This window comes from Drosophila teissieri, chromosome 3R, assembly GCF_016746235.2.
Source record: "Drosophila teissieri strain GT53w chromosome 3R, Prin_Dtei_1.1, whole genome shotgun sequence".
Lineage (NCBI taxonomy): Eukaryota > Metazoa > Arthropoda > Insecta > Diptera > Drosophilidae > Drosophila > Drosophila teissieri.
The window spans coordinates 15,497,564-15,522,449 of NC_053032.1; the positions used below are offsets into that span (position 1 = coordinate 15,497,564).

A 24,886-nucleotide genomic window follows, 5' to 3' on the forward strand; every position below is an offset into this window, starting at 1 on the left:
GCTGCAGGAATTATTGTTTTTGAGTATTGAGACACAGACTCCATTACGACCGGGTCGCGTTTAGCACCCCTCGTAGACACAAATAATCTACTCCATGGATGCCTATGCCATAATCCGCAGTCATTTCATCGTGACGGAGCAGAGATAAGCCGGGGTTTGTATTAATCAAAACCAAACCAAATTGAAAAATAAATCGAGTATGCTGTGTGGTAAGGGGTCAACTAACTAAATTTACTAGCTGGGGCACTTTTAATGGGCTGACACGACTGATAGCCCCGTCAAATTTCAAGGTACTAGGGTCACAGACGAACTGATTCGAACGAGAACAACCGAAAATACATATTCCTCGCCAAGCGAGCAAATAGCTCTTCTGATAAATGAAACACGAAATCGATTTCCACCGATCGATCAGATAACTTGTGGGCAATATGAACACATCAGTCAATAAAATGAGCCATGCCGATGGAAACAATGGGTCAGGGTGAAATTAGGTGTCTTATTGTGTGGGACAGGAGTAAATATTTACTAAGCAAACTATGCACTCAAACACTAATTCTTCTGGACAAACAACTGTTGATAAGAATCACTGAAGAGTATTGGACTTTTTAAAAACATATAAGTTAGAATTCTTATTGTTGATTCCCATATATTCTTAAAACATTGAAAACAATCTAAATTCCAAAGCATACTTGATTTTTTAAAAACACGAATATCAATTTTCTTTTTTGCTCTCTCTTAATTCTCGATACATTGAAAACAATTTCCATTCCCAAGCATATTTGATTTTCAAATTTGTAGTCCGCCATAAAGTATGCAACATTTTTTGTTACTCTTCAAATATGCATTAATCGAAAAAGTGTATAACAGTTTAGCAAAAGTATCCTTTAGTTTTCAAACTTGTTAGAAAAGATTTAAATTAAGAAGTGTGACTTTTTTTTAATTTCAAGCTTTATTAATATTTATTTCTAAAAGTTCTTTTCGCGATTATAAAGGAACAGAGGGCAATTTAAATGATCAACGTAGCCTAAACTGGAAGTCTTGGAGTGGGAAGCAGTAGTCTACTTTTTTAGTGCCTGCACAAAGTTGCCCAAATCGTATTCTTCCTCGTACTGATGCTCGGACCACAGTTCCGGCAGGTTCTCGATTATGGTATTCATGGACATGCCGCCCGAGACCGATCCTGTCACCGCTGATGATCCAGATTCAGCTCCCTTGTCTTTTCCTCCGTTGAAGAGGTCGAAGATTTGCGAGGTGCCCATTGTCTGCAGCGAGGCGTTCTCCGCACTCACCACAGTATTGGCGGTGAGTATCTTGAACTTTTGTAATCCCATGATCTTTTCCTCCAGCGAGTTGCGCGTGATCAGCCGATAAACATTTACCACTTTCTTCTGACCGATTCGGTGGGCGCGGTCCATTGCTTGCAGATCCTTCATTGGATTCCAATCGTGCTCAACAAAGATGACCGTATCGGCACCCGTTAGATTCAGACCCAGGCCTCCTACCTAAAAATTTATTGGCGATTAAATTTTGATCAAAACACAGAAGCCATTCTTTGCTTACCATAGTGGTCAGGAGCAACACATCAATGCTGGGATCGCTGTTGAAATTATTGACTATATCCTGTCGTTGAGAGGCGGGTACACTGCCGTCCAGCCGCAGATAGGAGACGCTGGGCAGATGGCGGCGCAGTAAATCGTGTTCCACAATGTCCAGCATCGCCTTCAGCTGGCAAAAGATTAGCGCTCGATGCTGGCTCACCGACTCCGTCTGCACACCAATTCCGCAGTCTAAGAGAAGTTGTCTGGAGAGAGAAATGAAATATTTTAAATAAATTACTTATGACTGCGTAAGGAGAGTGCACTTACTTCAGGGCGGGCAGCTTTGCCGAATGCTCAATGTCGTCCAAGGAGCTGTTTGACATCGCCAACTGACTGGTCACCTTTGTGAGCTCCTCAGACTGGCGCAAGACCAGCTTGGGATGGTTGCATACATTCTGCAGGTAGCGAAGCGCTTGGAAAATGTGTGTCTTGGCGCTGAGATTCTCTGTCACCATGGATGCCGACGATGAGTCGCCCAGTTTGTCTAAACAGTCTTTCAGGTGTTTATTGCTAAAGTCTTCGTACAACCGAAGCTGGAGCGGACTCAATTCGCAAAGTAAGTCCTGGGTGATCTTTGGCGGAAGGTCCTTCAGCACATCCTCCTTGACACGGCGCAGCAGGAAGGGCAGGACTTGCCGGTGCAGCGCCTCCATAGCCAGCACTCCAGCTTCCTGCTCCTTGGCAGAGCTCTTTGCATCCCGAGAAGACAGTATGGGACGAGAGAAGCGTTGCACGAACTGCTTCTCAGTGCCCAGAAAGCCGGGCATTAGAAAGTCGAACAAGGACCACAGCTCAAGTACATTGTTCTGGATGGGCGTGCCGGAGAGGATCAGTCTATGGTTTGCCTTCAGTCGCTTAATGGCCTTAGAGCTCTTTGTCTTTCCGTTCTTAATAATATGGCCTTCGTCTAGAACGCAATAGTTGAAGTGTATGCCGCTGAAGAAGTCGATGTCCTTGCGCACAGTGTCGTAGGAGGCCACAACCAGGTTGCACTTTGTTCCGATCTCACTCCTTAGCTTCTCTCTTCCCACTGGCAATCCATAGTAGTGTAAGGGACGCAGAACGGATCCCTGGTCAAGGAATTTCTCCACCTCGTACACCCAATGGCCAGTCAGAGTGGGCGGGCAAATGACCAGACTAGGCAGATTCGCCAAATTGGCCGTCTGACGATGTAAGTGATCCCCGGCGAGGATGCATATGGTTTGCAGCGTTTTGCCCAACCCCATATCGTCGCAAAGAATCCCGTGTAGATTGTATTTGTTTAGAAACCACAGCCAGTTGATGCCGGCTTGCTGATAGCAGCGCAGTTCAACACTTATTGGTACCGGAACCTTGTAATTCGGAATGCTCTTTGGATTGAAAAGATAGTCGAGAAACTCACGGTCACGCGTCTTGCGCGCCTGCAGCGGATCGCTTTTTAATTGCTCCGTCTTTCCGTCCAGGGGCATTAGCTGCACGAGATTTGCAAAGCAGTGCGTGGAAAGCAGTCGCACTGATTCATCCGGGTCGCTCATTGCGCCCAGTAGAGGAACCACCAGCAGCACGATGTAGGGCACTACTTTTATCTGCAGCCGGCTGACCACGCGTTCAATAGCCTCTACTGCTCCCTGTCGCTCTATAAGTTGCTCAATCTTCCCAAGCAGCGGTAGCAAATCGTGGACCACAAACTGCATAGTCTGGCAAGCATCGATCTCGGCCAGCGCGGCGATGCATCGAGCGGCCATGTGTCGAACTGCCTTGAGAGGATGGCAAACGACAAAGCCAAGGGATGGAAGAAGGGAAAACATCTGAGGATGCAGTGCAACATGTAGATGAGGGGCTGCTGTCTCAATAAGCTGCATAGAGCTGACAAGCTCATTGCACACTCCCAAATCCGGAAGGATGCAATCCAATCGCCAGTCGAGTGCTTCTTTGACGAACTGCTCCAACTTGCCGAACATGAGCTGTTGGAAAACAGTCACCTTCTCAATGATTTTCTCTCCAAAAATCCTACACAGCTTTTCTATGGCACATGCCGCACCCAGGCGCTGTATGCGGCATTGCTTCGCCTCCGCCTCCTTGGCTTGCTGCGCCTTTAGCTCCACGTGAGTGGTGGCGTTGGTTGCGGACAGTATTTCGCCAGTGGGCGGCCGTCCAGGGCCCCTGGGGGTCGTATTAGCCGTGGGAGTGGTTGCACCGCCTCCACCGCTGCGCGTGTTAGTGGTTGTCACTGTCTGTTGAAGTGCCAGTGCTAGGATACCATAGTAAACACAATTATTAATAACCTCAGACGAAAGTGGCGTCTGTTTGAGGGTTTCTAGTGGCATTACCTAAAAGAGATTTGATCAACCAATTATCGAATGATGTTATCAACAATCTGGCTCTAACTTACCAGTTTGGGAGTGAATTCGGGATCGCTCCTTAGCAACGTGCAAAGGTTGTTTAAAATCTTGCTATTTGGACTAGGATTTCTATCACAGACCTGATCCATAAGGTGGACCAGGAACTCGGCAGACAGTTGCTGCAGCTGGAGGCACTGCTCCCGCTTAATGGACTCCATTAATGGCTTGACCACCGGATTCAGCTTATCGGGCAGGCAGTGAAGAGCGCAGATGGCGCCAGCTAGAGCTGCCTGAGCACTGACATGATATGCGCTTTGCTCACTGGTGGTCTGCTGGTAGGAGGCCTGAAGACTGCGTCGACGCTCCTCTAACATGTCCAACAATTTCGGCTTAAGGGGATAAGAACGTAGATTTTCACTTAACGTAGTTGCCACTGCCTCGATTTGGTCTAGAGTAAGGATTTTGGCGTTGTTGAAGTCTTTAATCGGGATTTTGTTCTGCTTCAGCGTAGCAATAAAGTCTTGTGCCTCTTGTAGTAGACGTGTCAGTGAGATGGCCACCTCATCATAGTAGACGTACTCGCTCACACACTGGTGTAACTTTTCCTGCAGATTGGGCGGTCCTGGACGTACTGGCTCGTCTTCTAGGGCCCAAAACGCAATGATCAGCCCGCACACGATTCTCTGGACAGCGGAGTGGGCATTGAGATGACCCAATAGTACTTTTGTATAACAGTCTGTCGGGCTCTCTGTCTGTGGAGTATACACCACTCCCGGGGCTGGCTGAACCAGGTAATGAGAAAGCGCACCCAGTGCCCGAGATGAGGAAATCCGAGCTCGCATAAAATTAGCATCCCGCACTTCCAAAGGCGTGGCCTCGCTACCACCAAGGAATAACTTCAATGAGGCGTTTGAGTGCGCTAGAATGTTACCGCCCAATTCGTCTCCTATGCGGGGCGTTCGTTTTCTTGAGGCGCTTCCTGGTGTGCTTGTATCTCCACCAGCTCGGATCAGCACCCCTGCATCAAATGCGAGTTTAGGTGGCTGCATTGAAAGACATATCCAGGAGGACACGAATGGACAGGCAGCATGCAGTAGCGCACCCAAATCTGCATGCTCGATAAGATTAGACCACACCTGACGGGCTAGTGCCTGGATATCCGCCTGCGGCTCCACCAGGATACGTTGATATATGTGACGCAGTGCCTGCTGCAGCAATTGCCACTTCCAGTCGCTGACTCCGAAGTTGAGTTTCATTTTTTCCTTATCAGCTTCCTCTTCAACTTGATTTTCGTCTTTGGGCTCGGATTTGACCCTATCCGCACTCGTCAGGGTCATAAGCGTCTTCAGCGTTGACCTCCGCACCGAACTAGTGCTATGGGAAAGAAAAGGCCACAGGCGCGGTACCAAAATGGCCATTGGCTCCATTTCCACCCAACGGGCGGCGTTTGGCAGGCATAGAATGGCCGCTAACAGCCCCATGAAACTGTTGCATGCAGACGTGAGTTCATCTTGATCCAGGAGTAGGTCCCACAACATTTTTACAATGGAGGACACTTGCGCCGGATTTAATAGCTTCGGCAGCCAGGAAGAAACTGGAATCAGTGTTGCTGCAGCCACCGCTCCGACATCATCCACAGCGTCCAGCAGACCGATGAGGATATTTGAAATCGACTGGGGTAAATAGATGGGCAGCAGCTCCTCACGCACCACAAACACATACTTCAGGCCTAGTAGTCCACCATGCCGCACTTCCCACTCGTTCTTGTGCTGGATGAGCTGTAGTAGAATGTCCACGATTCGTTGAACCTTGGACGCCTCGATCTCCTTGACCAAGGTTCCCAGCACTTGGGCGCAGGTTTCGCGAACTGGTGCCACTACCTGATCCGAGACAAAGTCACCGAACCGATCCAGGCAAAGCACACAGAGCAGGCGCAGGGCAGCGTCTTCTAGCCAACGACTATGCGCTTCGTCCATCTGTTCGCGAGTCTGTAGTACTGCCTTTCCCGCTCCTTGAGCGTGCTGATTAATCAGTTCCCTTAGAGCTGTTGCCGCCCCATGACGCACCTCCCATTTGGCGTGAAAGAGATCAATGAATAGACGTGAACAGAAGTTCTCCAGTGGCCAGGAGATGGCATCCACCCACGTGCCTGTGGCATCTGGCACAGCAGCTGAAATATTGATTAAAAAGTCAAATTAATAAAAGGTCATGTTATTAATATTAACGTAATTATAGCAATGCAAAATTGAAAGCTATAACCAACGCTTTTTCTTGGCCACCCACCATTTAAACTATAGAAGATTTCCTGCCGATCCGTTGACTTTAGTTTTTTCTTTTCGGGTTCATCCAAGGCAGCGGCCGACGTGGTGCCATTACTACTGTGGTTGCTGCCAGTACTATGGTTGCTGTTGGAGTTCCTCCGGCTGCAAGTTGGCGTAACTGCAGTGGCCGAACAGCCGCTTGTATTCTGACGAGCCTTGCGCTTGGCCCTGTTCATCTCACGGCAACTAAGCGGAGCTTGGCCAGCACCGTTCGCCGCTGGCTTTATGTTGAGTAAGTGCTCGACGGGAAGCTTTTCCGCGTTGACATTGTAAGTGCTGCCACTCCTGGTAAGTGCAACGTCCTCGTCTGTTATCATATCAGTAAGATTTACCCCCAGCTTGGCGGCCGTGGTCAGACCCAGTTTGTCGTTCAGCACCGCACGCTGGCGGCTTAGACGACTGGCGAGACTTCTGTCCTCCTCCCCGCCACCACTAGCCGGTAGCTCCTCCTGTGCATCGAACTCGTTGCCCTCGGAGCCGATGAGTCTGGCACCTTTGTGGAGGATTTGCTGCAGATCGAACTCATCAAAGCTAAGTAGTCGCTCGCTGGTCGTTGTCGAGTTGGAACCACTTGACTGGCAACTGTCCTCCTCTGCTGCAGCCGCAGCGGCTGTGGCAGTATTACTAGCGCAGCGCTCCTTCTTGGGCAGCACCTGGAGTTCCGGCTGCCAGGGCGGTACTTGCTTCAGTATGGCCTCAACGGTCTGGGCTGCAGCTATCCGCGTCTCCCACGACGGACTGTGCAGGTAGCCCACCAATCTGTTCAGCAGAGCATGCAGCTCATGTGGATAAAGCTTCTGGACCTCGCCGATCTGCTTGGCAGCCGCCTGACGAGTTGCCGCTGTGGAGCCGGTCTCCAGTAGAATGAACAGTCGATCAAGTCTGCAAGGAATGTGGAATAAAATTAGCAATTTACATCTTCGAGGGTTTAAATTGACAAACATACCTAGATGTCATTATACAATGGTAATTTGTGGTTCTCTTTGTGATCCGTTGATATAATAATCTAAGTAACTAATCTGTATATAAAAAAAGAAATTAAATAAATTATATAAGTTGTTATTTATTATATAAATATATTCTATAAAGCATAGATAAAGTTGATGAAATGTTTTTATCTTTTTTGGTATTTCCCCACTTGGTTTTGATATAACTAACATTTATTATTTAAGTGCGTCAACAACAATAACAAGTCAATACATACATATAACAAAGTAAATTGATAATAGAATTAAGCGAATAATTTCATGGAATGTTGTCTCTATAGCGCGAATTAAACAAGAATGATAATATCCATACCAAATTGTTTAAAACTATTACAGTGAGCGAAAAAAAGACGGGACGCCACAGAACATGCATCAAGGAAGTTGTTTCAAATAAATCAAATTGGTCGATTGAAGCTAATCACTACGTGATTTCCCAACCTGATTGGTTTCACCAGATGGTGTCAAGACGACTTGTATGTCGACGGGTAAATACATTTTTAATATTTACGTCCAAACCGCAGATCGACCATTTATCCCCCGACTCATTCTTTAATGAATTTGAAAGGAACAATAACATATTTCCAAATTAAAAACAAACCGATAAGTACTATTTATTACTGTACTGTACTTTACTGTACTATTTAATGGCCGCATAGCTTAGCGCGACGTCTGCCGCAATCTCCAAATGTAGCCTTTTCCACCGCAATCCAATCGACCAATAAATACTGGAAACGTGGTCGAGAAAGGCGAAAGACATGGACTACCGAGTCGGTGCTGGTTTGGATTTCCTGGGAAGCATTATAAAGCTCCGTCACCAAGTGGGGTTAGGCCGTGTAAATTGAGTCACTCAACGCGAATGGCGAGTAATGACTTCGTTGTGGCCGCCGAGGCGTTCCTAACAGCTTAGAGCAGAACGTGACAATTGAGCAAATTACGGCATTTCCATATTCCGTATTCCGGACTAGAGCCCCCGTATTACGTACGATTCGCCAGGGGGTCCAAACCTGGGGCCTGGTTTAAAGCCCGTTTCCCTCGACTTATTACAAGGAGATTACGATATTTCAAAGTGACACATACTTTTACTCTCGACGCTTTCAGTTTTGAATGACGGTTATCAATGCAGCGCGTTGTGGCTGATAAGAACTTGCAAAAACCACGGTTCACTGAACCGTTTTGAGAATATATTTCAATTTACGATTAGAATAAGTAATAACGAACACGACGAGTCCCAAAGGCATGTGCAGATTTATTGACAATGTTTATCCATAGGAAAGGTAATCAAGCCAATAACGAAATACATAATATTAAAAACGACGTAAAAGTCATAATAATGAAATCGTTTGTACATATGGCATGTCCGTTTGGCTTTGTCCGACCAACCATAAAGCCAATTTATCGGCGACAAATCTGCTGTACTTCGATTTGTCAGCGACCTTGTCGAAGCCACCCACCGAGGCGAGGGGGATGGGGATTGGATTGGGATTGAATTGGCATGGATTGGATGCTGGAGAATGCCCCGCTGGCTGGGTAATTAAGTTTCCATTAGATGAACATCTATAAAAGAAATGGCAGTCATCAATGGGGATGGTCGTCATAGTGACGAAGCGCGCCTTGAGAATGTTGCTGGATCTCTCTTTATTATAACAGAATGTAGTAATGCAGACATGCAGATGATTATATGTTTTGCGACTGTTCAATTTTTCATCACAATGATTTTTCCTTTGAAAGTGCGATCGCTACGACCATTTCACGATATTATGCGATGTTTTTGCCATATTGATATTAGCCAGTTTTGCGTGTCGCGCAATTATTTAAACATTTTCATCGGACGATAAGCCGCGAATATGTTCACTTTTTCATTATCACTAAATGGCACTCGTAAAGTGCCGATTAGGCTAGGCCAAGTATTTCGAATTTTTTGTGGCAAGTTCTGTGAGCTTTTGTTATTTATAGGCGGTTGTATTGTACAGATTAAAATGGGCCTGGCGGAAATGCTGGGTCATTTGTTTACACTAAAGATAAGCTCGGCTATTTCCATTGCCATGTCGCTTGATTATCGAAAATAAATTAATTAAATGAATATAATAGTTTCAGTCATAAAGAATGTCCTCATTGGTTATGGAGGGAACTTGTTATTGCTTATCCTAAGCAATATGAGCACATAATCCGCCCACTATTACTATCATAATCCCCAGAGGTTGTTTTTTTTAAGTTCTGTGTATAAATGTTTATTGCTTGGGGAAATACAAGTAGTTTATATATAATGAAGTACATTTCCGTTGATCAATAGGTCATCTGCTCAAATATCGCCGAAACAGACACATTCCGGCAGCGATCGCGCCATATGCGTTTTATATCTGCGAAGTGTTTCATATTTGCACCATATTTGGCCAATATTGGGACAGCTGCCGCCGCGTATTCTGCACAATGCATATAGCAGAGATCGGGATCTAATAAATGGAGCTGCGTGATAAACAAGGGGCTGTTTAACGTTTGCAGCATCATCAACGCAACGTCGAAGTCAAGTTCGGCAAGTAAACTTTGGATATTCAAATGTTCTTAACGAAACTGTGACAAATGTCGCTGATGTTGCGAACCGCGGGAAAATGGCAAATGCGAAAAAGCTGAAAAGGCCGAGAGCCGCCGTTTGAAACTAGTTCAGGTGCCCTACCCCAAGTTGTTAGTAGCGAAAGAGAGAGGGAAGCGGCGACTGCAGTCGATTACGGCAGCGGACCATAAATAAATACAGGTGCTTGTACCGCCTGGCATTGTTGTGCACAGAGAGAAATTCACTACGATGCTATACTGAGGTGATTGGTAGTGGTACAAGATGTGGCAAGGCAATATTTATGTACAATCAAAAAAATAATTAAAATGATAACTATTTTCTATAAATAGTTTTGAGCTCAGAAGTATTTACGAAATCAGCAAACCACATACTCATTTCTTTCCGTGCACTAAACGTATCGTAATGTGGACGTGGACAGCGAACGCAGGGATTATTGTTAAATGCCACCCACTGAAATCGGAAAAAGAGCCCGATGAATGAACAAATGGACGACACAAATAGCGGCTGGCGAATTGAGCAATGTGCTGCGACTAAAAATACGCGCACTAGAACGGGCTGCCAAGGGGAGATGAGACGAGAGCATAGAAGGCGCAGACAAAGAGCTAGTGGTAGGCCAAGTTTTTGTAAAGGATTTCCGCTGTTTTGCTGCGTTGGCGCCCGCCTCCTCTCTCTCTCTCTCTCGCTCTCCTCTCTTATCAACAAACAGAGTGCCCCCTTGGCCCCCACTATCTATCTCTTTCGCACACACACACGCAAGCGGAAGCGATAAGTGGGTGCCATATAAATACTGTTGCAATCGAGGATAAGAATTTGGGGGTTCCTTCTGTTTCTATTCGCCTTCCCATTTCAGATCCCCGAATGTTATATCACTCACCTTTGGCAATGGTTGCTCTCTTCCTCTTCGCCTCGCCTCTTTGCTCTCTTCACCGCACTACAACACTCCTCTTTCTCGTTCCCTTCGCGGTGCGGCAGCAGTCAGCTTTTGTGGGGCGCCCACTCACAATTCAACTCATGCGCTCTGCATTTTCTAATTGAATTGTTTGCTCTAAAACTGTACAATCGATGCTGCGTTACTATAGCTGTGCGTATGTGTGTGTTTTGGCCCACGGGATGGGGTAGGGGTACTGCTTTTCGCCAGCAGCGTCACAAATCAATCCATTCGCCTTTGCTTTCTTCCTACTCACTCGCACTCACGCACCATTGACTTTTTATTTTCACGCACACTGGCACACTCGCGACGGACACACGAATGGAACTCCGGCGTTGCGAATTACGGCAGAATTAGATTTACGGCAATTGTCGTTGGTGGGCGTGGGCAGTCAATGTTTTAACTTAACACTGGGCTTCACGCTGATGCAAACACACTCCGACAGCACTATATTTTTAAGTTTTCGGTTCCCAGCAGCCATGTTAGCGCGATGGAGTCGCATTTATATGTGCGGCCTGACTATCGTGGTGCATCAGTTTTTAGGCGGCGCGAGCGGGACGCCGATAGAACACCCTGGCAAGTATGACCAGAGCGCATAATGAAATTAATAACGCAAATGTCACTTTATAGCTTATGCTCACTGAGAAGTGCAGCTAACTGACAGTTACGTAGCTATAACTTTTTCGAAGCTTATATAAACATTTTTCGAGATAATGCGTTTCTTTTTAATGTATATATCGTATCGTTCACGAATATATTCATATATTTAAACCCTAAATTAAAATATATTCGAAATGTGACTTCTTGCGGATGACAAAGTAAAAATATCGATAACAACTTTTACAAAGACATCGATTTTAACACCATCTCCATTTTATCAACGCAGCGTTTATTGGCTTTTTGGCGTGGAAAAGTGAAAAAATAATTGACAAAACGTCCACAAAAGTGCCGCACCATGAACACACTGGGTCCTAAGAAGGACGGAAGTCCGAATATAGACTTTTTCCAGTCGCCGGAGACGCTGCAGGGCTTCGAATCGATTCGCCAGTGGCTGCAGAAGAACTGCAAGAAGGTGCGTGCCAACAACAACGCCGCCGCAAACAAAAATGGCGCTGTCGGGCGGCGAAAAAAACGATTTATTCACATTCGTATTTATTGCAGTATTTGGCCCACAGTTCGGAGCCCATCACGAAGGAGTCCTTGGCCCAACTGCTCATCCACTTCCTGCAGTATGTGGAAGCCAAGCTGGGCAAGAATTCAGCGGAGCCGCCGGCAACCAGAATTCCGGTTAGTATTGAATGTGCCTGCGGTGGGTGAGGGTGACAGGGTGCCCTGTGTTGCGTGTGTACACGTAAATATTAACCCTCCAATGGCCCATTGTAGCCTAGCGTAGAAAGATAATCCCCACCTGCTAATATATTTTATTTATTAATATATTTATATTATTATGACTTCTATCTAATAATGTTACCACCCACACCCACAGATGCGCTGCTTTCTGGACTTCAAGAGTGGCGGTGGTCTGTGCATTATCTTCTCGACCATGTTCCGTTTCCGAGCCGAGCAACGCGGCAAGAAGTTCGACTTTTCCATTGGCAAGAATCCCACGCGGAAGGATCCCAACATCCAACTGCTGATCGAGATCGAGCAGGCTTTGGTTGAGGCGGATTTGTACCGCATACCGTACATCTACATTCGGCCAGAGATTGAAAAGGGCTTTGAGGGAAAACTGCGCGAGATCCTCGATAATCGACGGGTGGAGATCGTGTCGGACGAGGAGGACGCCACCCATATCGTCTATCCCGTCGTAGATCCACATCCCGACGAGTATGCGAGGCCCATTTTTAAGCGCGGCGGCCATGTGATGCTGCATTGGTACTACTTCCCGGAGTCCTACGATTCTTGGGCTGTGAATAACTTTGACCTGCCGGATCACATTCCGGAGAATCCCGAGTCACCGGCGGAACGCTGGCGGGTGTCTGCATCCTGGATCGTGGACTTGGAGCAGTACAATGAGTGGATGGCCGAGGAGGACTACGAGGTTGACGAACAGGGCAAAAAGAAGACGCACAAGCAGCGAATGTCCATTGACGACATCATGTCCTTCGGCGACGAAAAGAAGAAGCCTGCCAGCTCGGGCGGAGGCAAGCAGAAGAGACGTCGCTCACCATCTCCCGCTACTTCGGCATCCACCTCAAAGCCGGGCAAGCGTAAGCGTTCTCCCGCCGTGGTGCACAAAAAGTCGCGCAACGATGATGACGACGAGGATCTAACCCGCGATCTGGACGACCCGCCGGCCGAGCCCAATGTTCAGGAGGTTCATAAGGCAAACGCCGCTTTGCAGTCCACCGCCAGTCCAGCTCCAGGCGGCAAATCTCGTGGCGACAACGACATGATGCCTATTAAGGGTAAGTCTTGTTATCTTGTTTTTTGCATGGACTAAACAAACCGATATCTAGGTGGCACTATGACCGATCTGGATGACGAAATGACTGGAGGAAGCGCTGCTCAAGCCATGTCTACCGGAGATGGAGACAACTCGCAGACAGGCAAGACAAGTGATAACAGCAACACGCAGGAATTCTCTTCATCGGCCAAAGAGGACATGGAGGACAATGTGACCGAGCAGACGCACCACATTATCGTCCCCTCGTACTCGGCTTGGTTTGATTACAACTCCATCCATGTGATCGAGAAGCGTGCCATGCCAGAATTCTTCAACAGCAAGAATAAGTCGAAGACACCGGAGATCTATATGGCTTACAGGAACTTTATGATTGACACATACAGGTAAGCTGAAGCTTTAGTTGTTTGGCAGCAAATAGTTTTTAATATGTTACTCATCTATTTTAGGCTTAATCCGACGGAGTATTTGACCAGCACAGCTTGTAGGCGTAATCTTGCCGGAGATGTGTGCGCCATTATGCGGGTACATGCCTTCTTGGAGCAGTGGGGCCTGATTAACTACCAGATCGATGCGGATGTCCGCCCCACCCCAATGGGTCCACCACCGACCTCACACTTCCACATTCTTTCGGATACACCATCGGGTCTACAGTCCATAAATCCGCAAAAGACGCAACAGCCGTCGGCGGCAAAGACGCTGCTGGATCTGGACAAAAAACCGTTGGGTAAAGATGGTGGCCTGGAATTAGGCGATAAAAGTGGTCTGACTGGCATCAAGACGGAGGCTCTTGAGAATGGCGCTGCCGGAGGATTAAGTTCCGGTGTGAGCCAGTTTGGACTCAAGCTGGATCAGTACGCAAAGAAGCCGGCGGCCATGAGAAACCGCACGGCGGCAAGCATGGCTCGGGAATGGACTGATCAGGAGACCCTGCTGTTGCTTGAGGGCTTGGAAATGCACAAGGACGACTGGAATAAGGTCTGCGAGCACGTTGGTTCTCGCACCCAAGACGAGTGCATTCTGCATTTCCTGCGGCTTCCCATCGAGGACCCTTATCTAGAGGATGATGGTGGTTTCCTGGGCCCCTTGGGTTGCCAACCCATTCCGTTCAGTAAGAGCGGCAATCCCATTATGTCAACCGTCGCATTTCTAGCATCTGTGGTCGATCCTCGCGTAGCCGCTGCAGCAGCGAAGGCTGCAATGGAGGAGTTTGCAGCTATTAAGGTAGTTAAATTTTAGTCTGGTTTAAACTATGATTTTGACATTCAATCTAAAACTTATGCTAGGATGAGGTGCCCGCCACAATAATGGACAACCACATGAAAAACGTGGAGAAAGCTTCGGCAGGTGGTAAGTTTAATCCGAACTTTGGGCTGGCCAATAGTGGAATCGCTGGAACCGGAAACGACAAGGACGATGAAGAGGGCAAGGAGGGTGGCACATCTGCATCCGCTGGCGGCTCTGATGAGGAAATGAAGGACCTTAGCAAAAAAGACGGTAAGCCACAACCATTAGAGATCGGTTTAGCGGGCTAATGGATTTTGGTTAAGAGAGAAGTCGCTAAATCGAGAGAGTTCTCTTTTAATCGATTACTAAGGCCATTTACTCAATTGTTGGTTCTGCATTTGTTTGTTTTGTTGAACTCTTGTGTTGCTTTCATTCAAAATTCGTAATATGTTCACCATTTGGCACTGTATTCGTATATTGTTTCGTTTTTGTGTTGCGCCCAATCTACCAAACTTACATCAACACCACAACCACCAAATAACAAACCACAACCACAGACGATGCCAAGTCCAAAGACAATACAAAATCGGATAAGACCAACACGAACACAGACTCGAGTTCCACATCATCATCAGCGACAGGCAACACCAACAACACTGACAAGAAACCAAAGGAGTCGTCCGGCTCCTCGCCTTCGGGCGACAAGTCAGCCCCCAAGTCAGACAAATCAAACAAATCCTCACCCACAGAAACCGCAGCATCCGCAGGTGGCGGCGAAGTGGACATCAAGACGGAGGACAGCAGTGGCGATGGCGAGACCAAGGACGGCACTGAAGCCAAGGAGGGATCGGGAACCGGAACAGGACCAGGGGCGGTGGCGAAGGAAGGAACATTTAGCGAAAATAATATGCAGACTGCGGCGGCGGCAGCTCTGGCATCGGCAGCAGTTAAGGCCAAACATCTGGCTGCCCTGGAGGAGCGCAAGATCAAATCCCTGGTGGCGCTCCTCGTTGAGACTCAAATGAAGAAACTGGAGATCAAATTGCGCCACTTTGAGGAACTGGAGGCCACCATGGAGCGAGAGCGCGAGGGATTGGAGTACCAGCGTCAGCAGCTGATCACAGAGCGTCAGCAATTCCATCTGGAGCAGCTAAAGGCTGCTGAGTTCCGTGCGCGCCAGCAAGCACATCATCGCCTTCAGCAAGAGCTCCAAGGTCAGGCTGCCGCGGGATCCATGATCTTGCAGCAGCAACAGCAGCTACCACAGCCCCAGCAGCAGCAGCAACAACAATCACTGCCGCCGCATCCGCACCTGGCGCAGCAGCAGCAGCTGCCTCCACATCCGCACCAGTTGCCGCCGCAGTCCCAACCGCTGGCGGGTCCCACCGCTCAGCATCAGCCGTTGCCCCCGCACGTAGTTCCGTCGCCCAACGGGGCTCCTTTTGCAGCGCCACCGATATCTCTTACGGGAGGACTTCCGCCAGGGGCTCCTACGGCCATTGTCACGAATCCGGGCGACCAAACTGGACCAGCCGCAGCGGGGGCAGCGCAATCTCAAGCACCTACACCAATGGGTAAGAACGCTGTCGATATCATTTCATAAACTATTGTACTTACTCAAATATATTTTACTCCCGTCATAGATACCACACCGCCGAGCAGCGGCCCAGTTGCAGATGCCAACGCACCGCCGGGATCGGCAATGCCACCAGGCGGCATTCCTCCAGCGAACACTGCTCCCATCGCCGGCGTAGCTCCCTCTTCTTAACTCTTACTCATAAGCCAGAAAACGTTAAAGTAAATAGCTCTAAGTCGTACGCTCTCAGTATGTATTATGTATACTCCACTTTAAGCCCAACTCTTGTGTGTAATCTGGAGGAGATGCACTACATCTTGCGCGTCTCCAGTTTCGTGTAAGTTTTCGTTTCGTGTCCTGTCGCGGTAACAAGCAATTGCACAAATATTTTGAACCAAGTTTCAAAGCCGAAAATTGGCATTCAATAAAAATTTATTTAAACTACAGGTGGAAGTTATTCTTTTGTTACAATCAAAGTCTTTACAATCTCACAAAAGCGGCAGCTTTTAATTTTCTTCTACCGCACTCAAAACGGATAGACCACGTTCATAAATTTTAACATTTAAGCATTCGGTTCAATTACAATGTTTGAGTTTAGGGAATATAAATATATTATGGTAGCTGTCTAAAATGCAGCCAAGTATTTAAGCTTTTTCGATTGGTTTTTAGATCACTGAAAGCTGGCGTCGCCGAAGGATGTTCGGTCGCTTGACCTCTCTCAATTCGCTACTCGAAGCAGCGCGCTTTATGTTGGGCGAGCTCTGCGAGGACAGTGGGGATGCGGCGGGAGATGGAGGTGGCAGACTGGAGCAGGATGAACTTTGGCATACCCTAGGAGGGGGCGGTGAAGATATGCTGATGTTGGCTCTCAGGCTCAATTCGTTATGAGTTGTCTCCTTCAGAATACCAAAGTTAGTCTGGGATTCTTGCAGTGACTTGCGTGCTTGTGCACAGTCCAGGTGGCGACCATAGTTGCCCATACTCTGGACATACACACTGTTGTAGAAACTGATAATATCAGCGGTCTGGCCATTGCCCACGCTGACCTCTCGGTAAACTCTTCTCTGGGCGTGCGGCTGTCGGCGATAGTGCTGAATAATCATGCTGAAAGTAAGGTGCAGCTTCTCGAGTCGAACATGAAGATGTATGGCGCATAGCAGTAGTTGGTCCAGCTGGCGATTTCGAAGCAGACGGCCCTCCTCCAAAGTAAAGGAGTGCTCGGCCAGGTGCCAGATGTGCGGAAAGGATTCCACAAGGCAGAGACTTTTACACAGAAGGAGCAGTCGCCGGTTGGCCAGCCCGTAGAACTTTCGCAGGCAGATGGTTGAGCCTGTTGAAAAGTTCTCTTTACCTTCAGTTTCTGCGTGGACTTCCTTGTAGCGGGGAAGTCTTTGCTTCAGGTCCCACCACAGCTGTGAGCTCTTGCGGAATATCAACGAGTCCAAGCACGTTTCCTCCACTACATCCAGGTGCTTGATCAGATCTCTGCCCAGAAACCCATGATCGTAGCGCACCACCAACTCCAGAATCTTCTGAAAGTCGTAGGCGTCCAAAGAGAAGCAGTGCAGGACAAAGGGAAACCTCAAACCCTCCACTAGTTTGTCGTAGACGTAAAGAGCTAGTTCCAGACAGCATGCCAAAAGTGCGGCGGTAAGCGTGCGCTGCTTTATTAACTGACCAATCTTCAGCTGGGGTTTTTGAGCCAACTCCGGGACCAAAATTTTCTGCAGAAATTTGTAGTAAAGGCCTTTGGCCTGGCGGAATCGTTTTCCCGACACCTCAGCATCCAAAAAATCTTCCGCGGCAATGCTAAAAGTCAGATTCATTTCTTGCAGAATTTGATCTACATATTTCACAATTTCATCTCCGCCTTCCTCATTTTGGATAGCTTTTATAATGCTCGATGGAAGAGTTTCTGGTAGATCTTGAGAAAACAGTTTCTTATGCGAAAGTAAGGAGCTTTTTTGGAAGGCGGGCAGTGGACTTATCTGAGAGTCTTCTTTGGTCTCCATCGTCCCCTGGACGCTGAGCAGCACACGCTCGTCCATCTCACTAATGTCGGCTACGTGATTGGTGTATTTCCGATTTAAGTTGGCCAGATTTATATCAATCATACCCTCCTTAACGATCTCCCGCATGTGGGTGTCGTCTCCAACTAGACTGTGGTCCATATAGAGCAGCATTAGGGCCTTGTGGAAAAAGGCGTTCTTCATTTGCACCACCCCCTTCACTGGTAGCTCGGGAATCAGTTCTCCGAGCGCTTCTAACGCGCTATATTTGTTCAGCAGGGTAGGGTTGAAGTCTTTGGTGTCCCATTTCTTGGGCACACCAGAGAATTCCCGGCGAATAACTACGGATTGGGGTACTTCTAAGGCGTTCACGAAGAGGAGATCCATTGTGCAAACGAGCACTTGGCAGCCGTTGATCAGGTTTGTGGTCGCAAAACCGGGTAACTCGTTGCGAATGACCAGGAAGAGCAACCAACCGAACTCAAACAGCGCTTGGTAGTGATTGAGGGCATCCGGGTCCGCATCCTTGTCGGGTTGAACGAAAAGGCTCCGGAAGATGTGCTTATAGTGCCGCAGCAGAGTCAAAGTGATACCAAGTCGGCGGCGCAGGTCCTCAACCTCCAGCTGGAAAGTGTTCTCGTTCTGGGTCAGCCAATTCCAATGTTCCATGCGACGTAGAAACTGGGACACGTTCACCTTAAAGCTGCGCAGCAGACGGGTAAGTGACATGTTCCAGCAGCTGTTCTTAGCCACCGAATCGTTCGCCTCGTTGGTAGACTCTTCCCTAATGTCGCGCATCTTCAACCGCTGCAATTCGCTGTATACAGCGCAACATAGCCACTCCTGGGCATCTCCCTCGCTGGTAGACAGCCCGCCGTCGGCATCCAAGCGATTGTAGGTGGACAGAGCGCTCTGCTGAATTCTCGGTTCCAGCTCCAACTGCTCGCAGCTGACGGAGAAGCGCCTCACGAGCGTCTCCGCCTCTCCCTCCACTTCACAAGTGTCCATTGGTAGAAGACTGTTTATGTTTTATGATCTGCTAACTTTTGTTTGTTTATATTTCTGCGTAGTTTACGAGAATCCCTGTTTTGACTGTACAAAATGCAAATTTCAGAAAGGCGCGAACGATTTCGATTGCCGCCTCACCGCCATTGTTATCGAGTTTTTCTTTGCAGCAGGGATGCTTTTATGCGAGCGGCTCCATCGATAGCTGATATTAACCCATTGCTGCCACATATGAAGTAATTAATTACATTACCTTATTTAATAAATGTCGATTAAAACCTATTTATGATTTTAAAGGTGTTTGGTTTTTATAAGGAATCTGAATAGCCTTTAAATATTTTTTTAATAGAAGTAGCCTTGATAAAAAGGTGTCATTCTAGGGTTAAAGTTTATTATTTGTTTTCAATATGTTGCAAACAAATCGCGTCCTTCAAAAAGAGCAGGCTGAACTATTTGCTATTCAAAAAAAACTCGACCGTGTGCTCCCCGTAATTCAGGAGGCATTAAATTCACTAAAGGTATTTTCAAAACTCCTGTTTCCATGATAGTTTTCGCAATTTAGTGTTCCGCAGGTAGAGGAACTGCATCTTAAGTCTGAGGTGGTGGGCCAGCAGAACCCAAAAACAGACTCCGCTCCTGCAAAGGATTCCCTTCACATTGATCTGACGACGGAGCAGCCCCCAGTCACAACTGTGATGGAGTCCCAGCTCATCAACAGTCAGCGAATAGATCTGGATCTCATAAGCCAAATGCGGCGTTTCGATGAGGAAGTCGACTCGGATTAAAATGGTTATTATGATTAGCATCTTTGCTGGAACTTTACCGAACAACGTACATGTTGGGGGCATACAAATAAACACAATACAGTACAAAAAGTGGGTTCATATTCGGTTTAAATGTGGGAATAACTAAACTAGTAAAGCTACATGCTACAGACCAGAAATCGGTCTCACGATTACTCCTGATCGTCAGAAGATTCAGGTGAACTCTCTGCTCGTTTTTTCTTCTTCTGGGGCGCTCCCTGCTTTGGATCCTCGCTGCTGTCGCTGTCTGAGCCACTGCCACTGGAGCCCGACGAGCTGGCCTCCTCGTCCTCCGAGTCCGAACTGGAGCTGCTCGAGTCCGATTCGGATGAGGAGTCTGATTCGCTGCTGCTGTCTGAGCTGTCCGATGAGCTGGAGGAGGACGAGGAGCTCTTGCTCGGTTTCCGCTTGCGACGGACCTTCTTTCCCTCGGAGGAAGCCACTTCCGAGTGCTCCTCCACCTGGTTCTTGGGTGCGTCAGCCTCCTTTTGGGACATATGCTTGCTTAGCTGCTTGGTACGCGAGCTCCGGTGGACGTACTTGCGCTTCTCCTTGCACTCATAGCTCCAGTGCCCGATCTGCAGGCACTTCTGGCAACGGATGCCGTTGGGAAAGTCGGCTGCTTGCTTGGCGGATCTGTTGTTACAGAAATCGAAGGTTACAATTAAAAAGCCGGCTGGGATACTTCATAAACGAAACTAACCTCTTCTTCTGCGCCAATTTGCGGGCTGCTAGGCCCACCAAAGTCATCCTGAAGCACTCGAGCAGACGCTGTTGGGAGGAAATCTTGATGTGGGTGAAAAACCAACGTGGCCGGGTGGAAAAACTGGGAAAAATGAGTATCAAAAATGTTTTTTATAATTTTTTTCGTCACATTAGCGATAGTCCACTGAAAATTGTATACTCCGCCAATCGGCTGTGTATGGTCGCCCCTATTGTTATCGGCTATCGAACTTAACAGCTGCTTGCCTAATTTGTATCTACCTAGTTTATGTTTAAATGCCTGTATTTTAAAGTTAATTAAGCCCAAGCTGTAGTGCATTATGCATGGTCGTAAAAAATATAAGAAATAAACAACAGCTGACAGCTAATTCACCCTTAACTCGCACATATTGCCCGGGCAAACAATAACAAAAGCGCCGTGCTGACTAAGCGGCGAAAGTGGTTGCAGCAAAGTCCAATCACTATCAATCGGTAAGCTCACTGCAGGCCATAACTGACCAGTAATAAAGGCTATTATACGCAGCTAGCCATGGATAACAGCGCGGTGATGCCACAGGCGGGCGGACGTTTAATGCCGCCCGAGGAACTGGCCATGCAAGCGCTCACCAAGCAGCTCTACAAGTCTCGTCTCTTCCGCGGCTATTATATGGAACGCTGCTTCGTGGAGCAAGTGTTCGGCTACCGGGATGTGGTGGTGCTACAACGCACCGAGCGAGAGCTGGAGAAGCTGCTGCACTCGAGCGCCGGCCAGCTGCAAATGTTCTATCAACGCTTTGTGCCCAATATGTGGGTGGGTATCACCTACGGCAGTTTTGGAAGTTACCAGCACAAAGCAGATCCTGGTCAACTGGAGACCTGCATCTGGACGGAGATGAATGACCTGGCTTTTGGAGAGTATTGGTTCAGCATCAAGAGCCTGCGCTTCCGGGACCACGAAGTGCAGTTCAAATTGAAGATGGTGAGGCCCGTGGAGCCAGAGCCGATGGCAACGCCGAGGAGATCTCTGACCCTGAACAGGAGTAGCCCTATCAAGGCTATCACAGTGGGCGAAGGCTCCTCCTCCTCTAAGACGGACGAAGCGGCGGAGCAAATTCAGCTGGGCCTTAATGACTTTTTGGCTGTGTTGCAACAGTGGGGCGATGGAGTCAAACAGACCGTGTACGACTTTATGGCTAACGATGTCAACAAGAGGAACATCTTGGGCACCATTCGGTTTCTGGGCCTACTCCTCTTCTCTGCCTTGGGTGGAGCCGCACTAGCGCTACGATTCCTAGGCGTATTCGCCGTGCGATTCTTGTTTGAGTTGAGTCGTTTCACACACACCGCCACTCCAATAGTGTTTAAGCTAATCGAGTTTCTGAACAAGATAGTGGGCGGTTTCTTCATACTTTTGACCATGATTTGGAAAGACATTGTAACTCGTGGACAGCCAGTTCCGAAGCAGCAGCATCTGCAGCTGGGGGCAAGTAGCGCCTTCAAAAGCATCCAGTACGAACGTTCCGAACCGAATCGACGTAGTCCCCGGTGGTGACCCTCCACTAAAAGCACATTAATATCTAGCGAAATGTTCCGAGGTGAAAGGGCAACGAAAAATCATTGAAATTGTGTTACTAGCCGTAAGCAAAGCGAAGCCAATCCCAATCCCCGCTTCGAGTCCGAAGGTATTTGCTCCGCAAATATGGGGGCTCCTATGAGATTTACAGATTTTAGTCAATTGCAATATTGTAAATTATTAATTGGCCTGCCACTGGCAAACAATCGCATGCTTATTAACCCCACTGTTAATTCATTGTGTATTGTCCGAAAATATGTTTTATTAAATCCGTTTAGTGTTAGGTCCTGTAATTTATGTATCGAAAATTATAGTGAATAAATTGAATGCAATATGCGAAAATCGGAATGAAAGAGCTTGGCGTTTCGTTAGTTTTAATAGTTATACACTTTCCCTTTATTACTTTAGTTGATTTTAATCTCGTTAAATTGTTCTCATATATATTTATTATGTATATACTCGTACGTGTTCATGCTGTCGTCTTCGGTCTGTCATCAAACTTTACACAAAATGTTTAATTTATTTTCCGTTTGCTGTGCTTAGTTTTCAGGGTGCTATCGTCAGAGAAACTCCACGTTCTGCCCTTGGTTTTACATTGAGTGGAAAATGTTCTATGGCATTTCAGGGAGTGCCTCTGCTTCTTGCTGACAATTTTTGCATCCGGAGGATGCTACGAGGAATCCTCTGGTGTCTAAATATTATCAATCATTAAACAACTAAATTATACTTTTTCGGTTTTCCGTCTCGGGGGTGATATACTTTAATTAGTACATTTACATATATTTTACTTCATTTTGCAATGTATATTAATGGAATGCTGCTCAACAAACTTTGCTCATAAACATTATTTCGTTTTTGCTTTCTTTACGGTTTAATAATAATAATAATCTATTTGCAGACAATAAAAAATGTGTGTGAGAGTCAATGCTGGAGGTTTGATATATCTTTCAGGATTCGGTGAGGATTGGATCTAGGGGTTGGGTTGTTCTGCCTTGTAAAATACATATGCTGTCAACATCATTACATTATTTATCGTTAATTTTTAATATTTATTGTTATTATTAGTTCGGTTTATGCACTAATTTGCTTGTCATTGTGTCGCCAACATGTTTAAAAACGCACAAAGTAAATATAAATTTTAAAATTTCTTTAGTTTGTCATATTCCATGCCGTTTCGTGTAAATACATTTCATTTGTTTAAAAGTAAATGTACAATATACAGTTTAATGTCATAACGTTTACTTTTTCCGTATCATCCGCCTATTTTTCATATATTTCGTGACTGCTAACAAATAATTACACATTCATAGCATTCTCATACTCATATAACGTTTGCCTGCAGAAAATAATTTTATTTTGGTTTTATTAACAATTAGTTAGACATTTAGAGCAAAAACATTGATAATATAGAATTTGTTTCGTTTTTAGTTTATGCATAAAAATTTGTCTAGTGAAATATATAAATATATATGTGTATATATTTGTTTCAAAGGTTTTGAACTGCTTATTGTTTATAATTGCATTTACTTTTCATTTGTTATTTGTAATTTATTAATTGCGTTTTAAGTTTCTTGATCTTTCAAGTCCAATCAGTATATTATTGTTTTGGCAATTTGTTTTTAGTTTTGTTCAAGGAAGTTCGTGTCTTGGTAGTGGAACAGCAAGGTGAGAGTTGTTTAGAAAAAATCCCAAAAGAAGTTGGCTTCGAACTGAAAACGTTCGGAAAAGAAAACTTGTTGGCGCGCCTTAAATTGAGCTAAACAATTGGTATTTATATGCATTGTTATTTATTTATTCTTCAACGTGTTGTTTAAGCATCAATTAATGATAATTTCCTCTGTGTTTAATATTTTGGTTTGACTATAAACTATCGAGGGATAAATAAGACGTTTGAATGTTATTTCTTTGCTCTCAACTAATAAGTTACTATATTTTTTATTTCGCTTGTTTTGAATTAAAAATTTCTAAAAGAAGAGCATTTTAAGGATTTGAAAACGAAAACGTTCAACTTTTTTTTTGGGTGTCTCGTATCTTTACATATTTTATATCTATACTTTTATTATAATAATTTTTACACATTAAATTCAAATGCATTAATTTATCTGTATATATATATGTGTGTATATATTTATATATAATTTATTTATAAATATAAATAACAAAATTTCCCTTTGAAGCATGTTTGTTTACTCAATTGTTAGTCACTATATTGAAATATGATCTGCATATATAGCATTAGCCACTTTCTCGTCTAGCCTGCTCTCATAGTTGTGTGTCTATATAAGTACTTATTGATAGGTTGGTTACTGACTGCCAGATTTCGGATGCTTCGTGTGCTGAACAATTGGCAAGTAATAGCGACGACTCCCTCTACCGCTGCCACTCGGTGTGTCAACCAAATAAAAGAGAATATAGTAGTTACATTTGAATACCGGATTGGCTGGGGATTGGATTTTACATATTCCTTTTTTCTTTTTAGTTAGTTTTCAGTTAAAACGTTAAGGTTAAATAAAATCGTTTTCTTTTGCTTTAGTGTCTTATATCATGTCTGAACGTAACTGAATATAACGCTTTGCTCTGAGGCCAATAACTGAGTGCGTGTTGGGGGCAATAGGCAATAGTATCTCAATCAACTTTTCCAATAGGCCACCACAAGGCAGGCAGGCCCCCAGGGAAATGTCTGGGATTGTGGACCACTGGCACTAGAAGAGCGCTGGGACTGCCTCGTCTCATGGATAGCCCAACATCGTGCGCTTTAGGCACTTCAAAGTTCTGTGGTTTCGAATAGTTTTGTATTTCGTTTGGATTAGGATTTGGGTTTGGGTTTGGGTTTGAGTTAACAATATTAGGGTAATCAATTAAGG

General features: G+C 46.1%; 6 protein-coding genes across 18 annotated transcripts in view; 3 read left to right on the plus strand and 3 right to left on the minus strand.

The window, feature by feature from the left end:
* Nucleotides 1-959: 959 nt before the first annotated feature.
* On the minus strand, nucleotides 960-11,252 carry LOC122620199 (TATA-binding protein-associated factor 172). The gene is made up of 7 exons (XM_043797556.1): nucleotides 10,670-11,252; nucleotides 7,187-7,259; nucleotides 6,203-7,122; nucleotides 3,970-6,089; nucleotides 1,866-3,907; nucleotides 1,561-1,801; nucleotides 960-1,502 (listed from the first exon to the last, which is right to left on the minus strand). Exons 2-7 carry the CDS (start codon nucleotides 7,195-7,197, stop codon nucleotides 1,059-1,061), a joined length of 5,778 nt encoding a protein of 1,925 aa, XP_043653491.1. The 5' UTR covers nucleotides 7,198-7,259; nucleotides 10,670-11,252; the 3' UTR covers nucleotides 960-1,058.
* Nucleotides 11,253-11,574: 322 nt separating this feature from the next.
* Nucleotides 11,575-16,376, plus strand: LOC122619938 (SWI/SNF complex subunit SMARCC2). 2 transcript variants are annotated; one of them, XM_043797172.1, is made up of 8 exons: nucleotides 11,575-11,795; nucleotides 11,885-12,010; nucleotides 12,210-13,131; nucleotides 13,183-13,513; nucleotides 13,577-14,351; nucleotides 14,414-14,624; nucleotides 14,912-15,928; nucleotides 15,998-16,376. In XM_043797172.1, exons 1-8 carry the CDS (start codon nucleotides 11,679-11,681, stop codon nucleotides 16,120-16,122), a joined length of 3,624 nt encoding a protein of 1,207 aa, XP_043653107.1. In that variant the 5' UTR covers nucleotides 11,575-11,678; the 3' UTR covers nucleotides 16,123-16,376. The 2 variants fall into 2 exon arrangements, with proteins under 2 accessions (XP_043653107.1, XP_043653108.1); XM_043797173.1 differs by having other exon boundaries at nucleotides 15,104-15,928.
* LOC122619939 (retinoblastoma family protein) lies at nucleotides 16,345-19,078 on the minus strand. The gene has a single exon (XM_043797174.1). It carries the CDS (start codon nucleotides 18,945-18,947, stop codon nucleotides 16,596-16,598), a length of 2,352 nt encoding a protein of 783 aa, XP_043653109.1. The 5' UTR covers nucleotides 18,948-19,078; the 3' UTR covers nucleotides 16,345-16,595.
* Nucleotides 19,079-19,311: 233 nt separating this feature from the next.
* LOC122621995 lies at nucleotides 19,312-19,880 on the plus strand. Its single transcript, XM_043800080.1, has 2 exons — nucleotides 19,312-19,462; nucleotides 19,517-19,880. Exons 1-2 carry the CDS (start codon nucleotides 19,352-19,354, stop codon nucleotides 19,727-19,729), a joined length of 324 nt encoding a protein of 107 aa, XP_043656015.1. The 5' UTR covers nucleotides 19,312-19,351; the 3' UTR covers nucleotides 19,730-19,880.
* The window catches only part of LOC122621992 (synapse-associated protein of 47 kDa), a 29,914-nt gene continuing 24,848 nt past the window's right edge, over nucleotides 19,821-24,886 (minus strand). For 10 of the 12 annotated variants that reach the window (XM_043800073.1, XM_043800065.1, XM_043800064.1 and 7 more), the window contains 2 exons: nucleotides 20,451-20,573; nucleotides 19,821-20,383 (listed from right to left, as the gene is read on the minus strand). In XM_043800073.1, coding sequence (XP_043656008.1) covers nucleotides 19,900-20,383; nucleotides 20,451-20,573 — 607 coding nt within the window. In that variant the 3' untranslated portion in view covers nucleotides 19,821-19,899. Of the gene's footprint in view, nucleotides 20,384-20,450; nucleotides 20,574-23,158; nucleotides 24,795-24,886 lie in introns of those variants that run through there. The other 2 variants (XM_043800075.1, XM_043800074.1) reach the window with 2 other exon arrangements.
* LOC122621994 lies at nucleotides 20,526-22,375 on the plus strand. The gene is made up of 2 exons (XM_043800079.1): nucleotides 20,526-20,941; nucleotides 20,994-22,375. Exon 2 carries the CDS (start codon nucleotides 21,000-21,002, stop codon nucleotides 21,999-22,001), a length of 1,002 nt encoding a protein of 333 aa, XP_043656014.1. The 5' UTR covers nucleotides 20,526-20,941; nucleotides 20,994-20,999; the 3' UTR covers nucleotides 22,002-22,375.

Coding starts and splice junctions, on each gene's coding strand:
- LOC122619938 (XM_043797172.1), top strand. CDS start 11,679: ATGAACACACTGGGTCCTAAGAAGGACGGAAGTCCGAATATAGACTTT. Junction 12,011..12,209: donor CGCCGGCAACCAGAATTCCG/GTTAGTATTGAA, acceptor CCACACCCACAG/ATGCGCTGCTTTCTGGACTT. Junction 13,132..13,182: donor CGACATGATGCCTATTAAGG/GTAAGTCTTGTT, acceptor ACCGATATCTAG/GTGGCACTATGACCGATCTG.
- LOC122621994 (XM_043800079.1), top strand. CDS start 21,000: ATGGATAACAGCGCGGTGATGCCACAGGCGGGCGGACGTTTAATGCCG.
- LOC122621995 (XM_043800080.1), top strand. CDS start 19,352: ATGTTGCAAACAAATCGCGTCCTTCAAAAAGAGCAGGCTGAACTATTT. Junction 19,463..19,516: donor AGGCATTAAATTCACTAAAG/GTATTTTCAAAA, acceptor AGTGTTCCGCAG/GTAGAGGAACTGCATCTTAA.
- LOC122620199 (XM_043797556.1), bottom strand. Junction 3,908..3,969: donor CCGAATTCACTCCCAAACTG/GTAAGTTAGAGC, acceptor AATCTCTTTTAG/GTAATGCCACTAGAAACCCT. Junction 1,802..1,865: donor GCAAAGCTGCCCGCCCTGAA/GTAAGTGCACTC, acceptor TTCTCTCTCCAG/ACAACTTCTCTTAGACTGCG.
- LOC122619939 (XM_043797174.1), bottom strand. CDS start 18,947: ATGGACACTTGTGAAGTGGAGGGAGAGGCGGAGACGCTCGTGAGGCGC.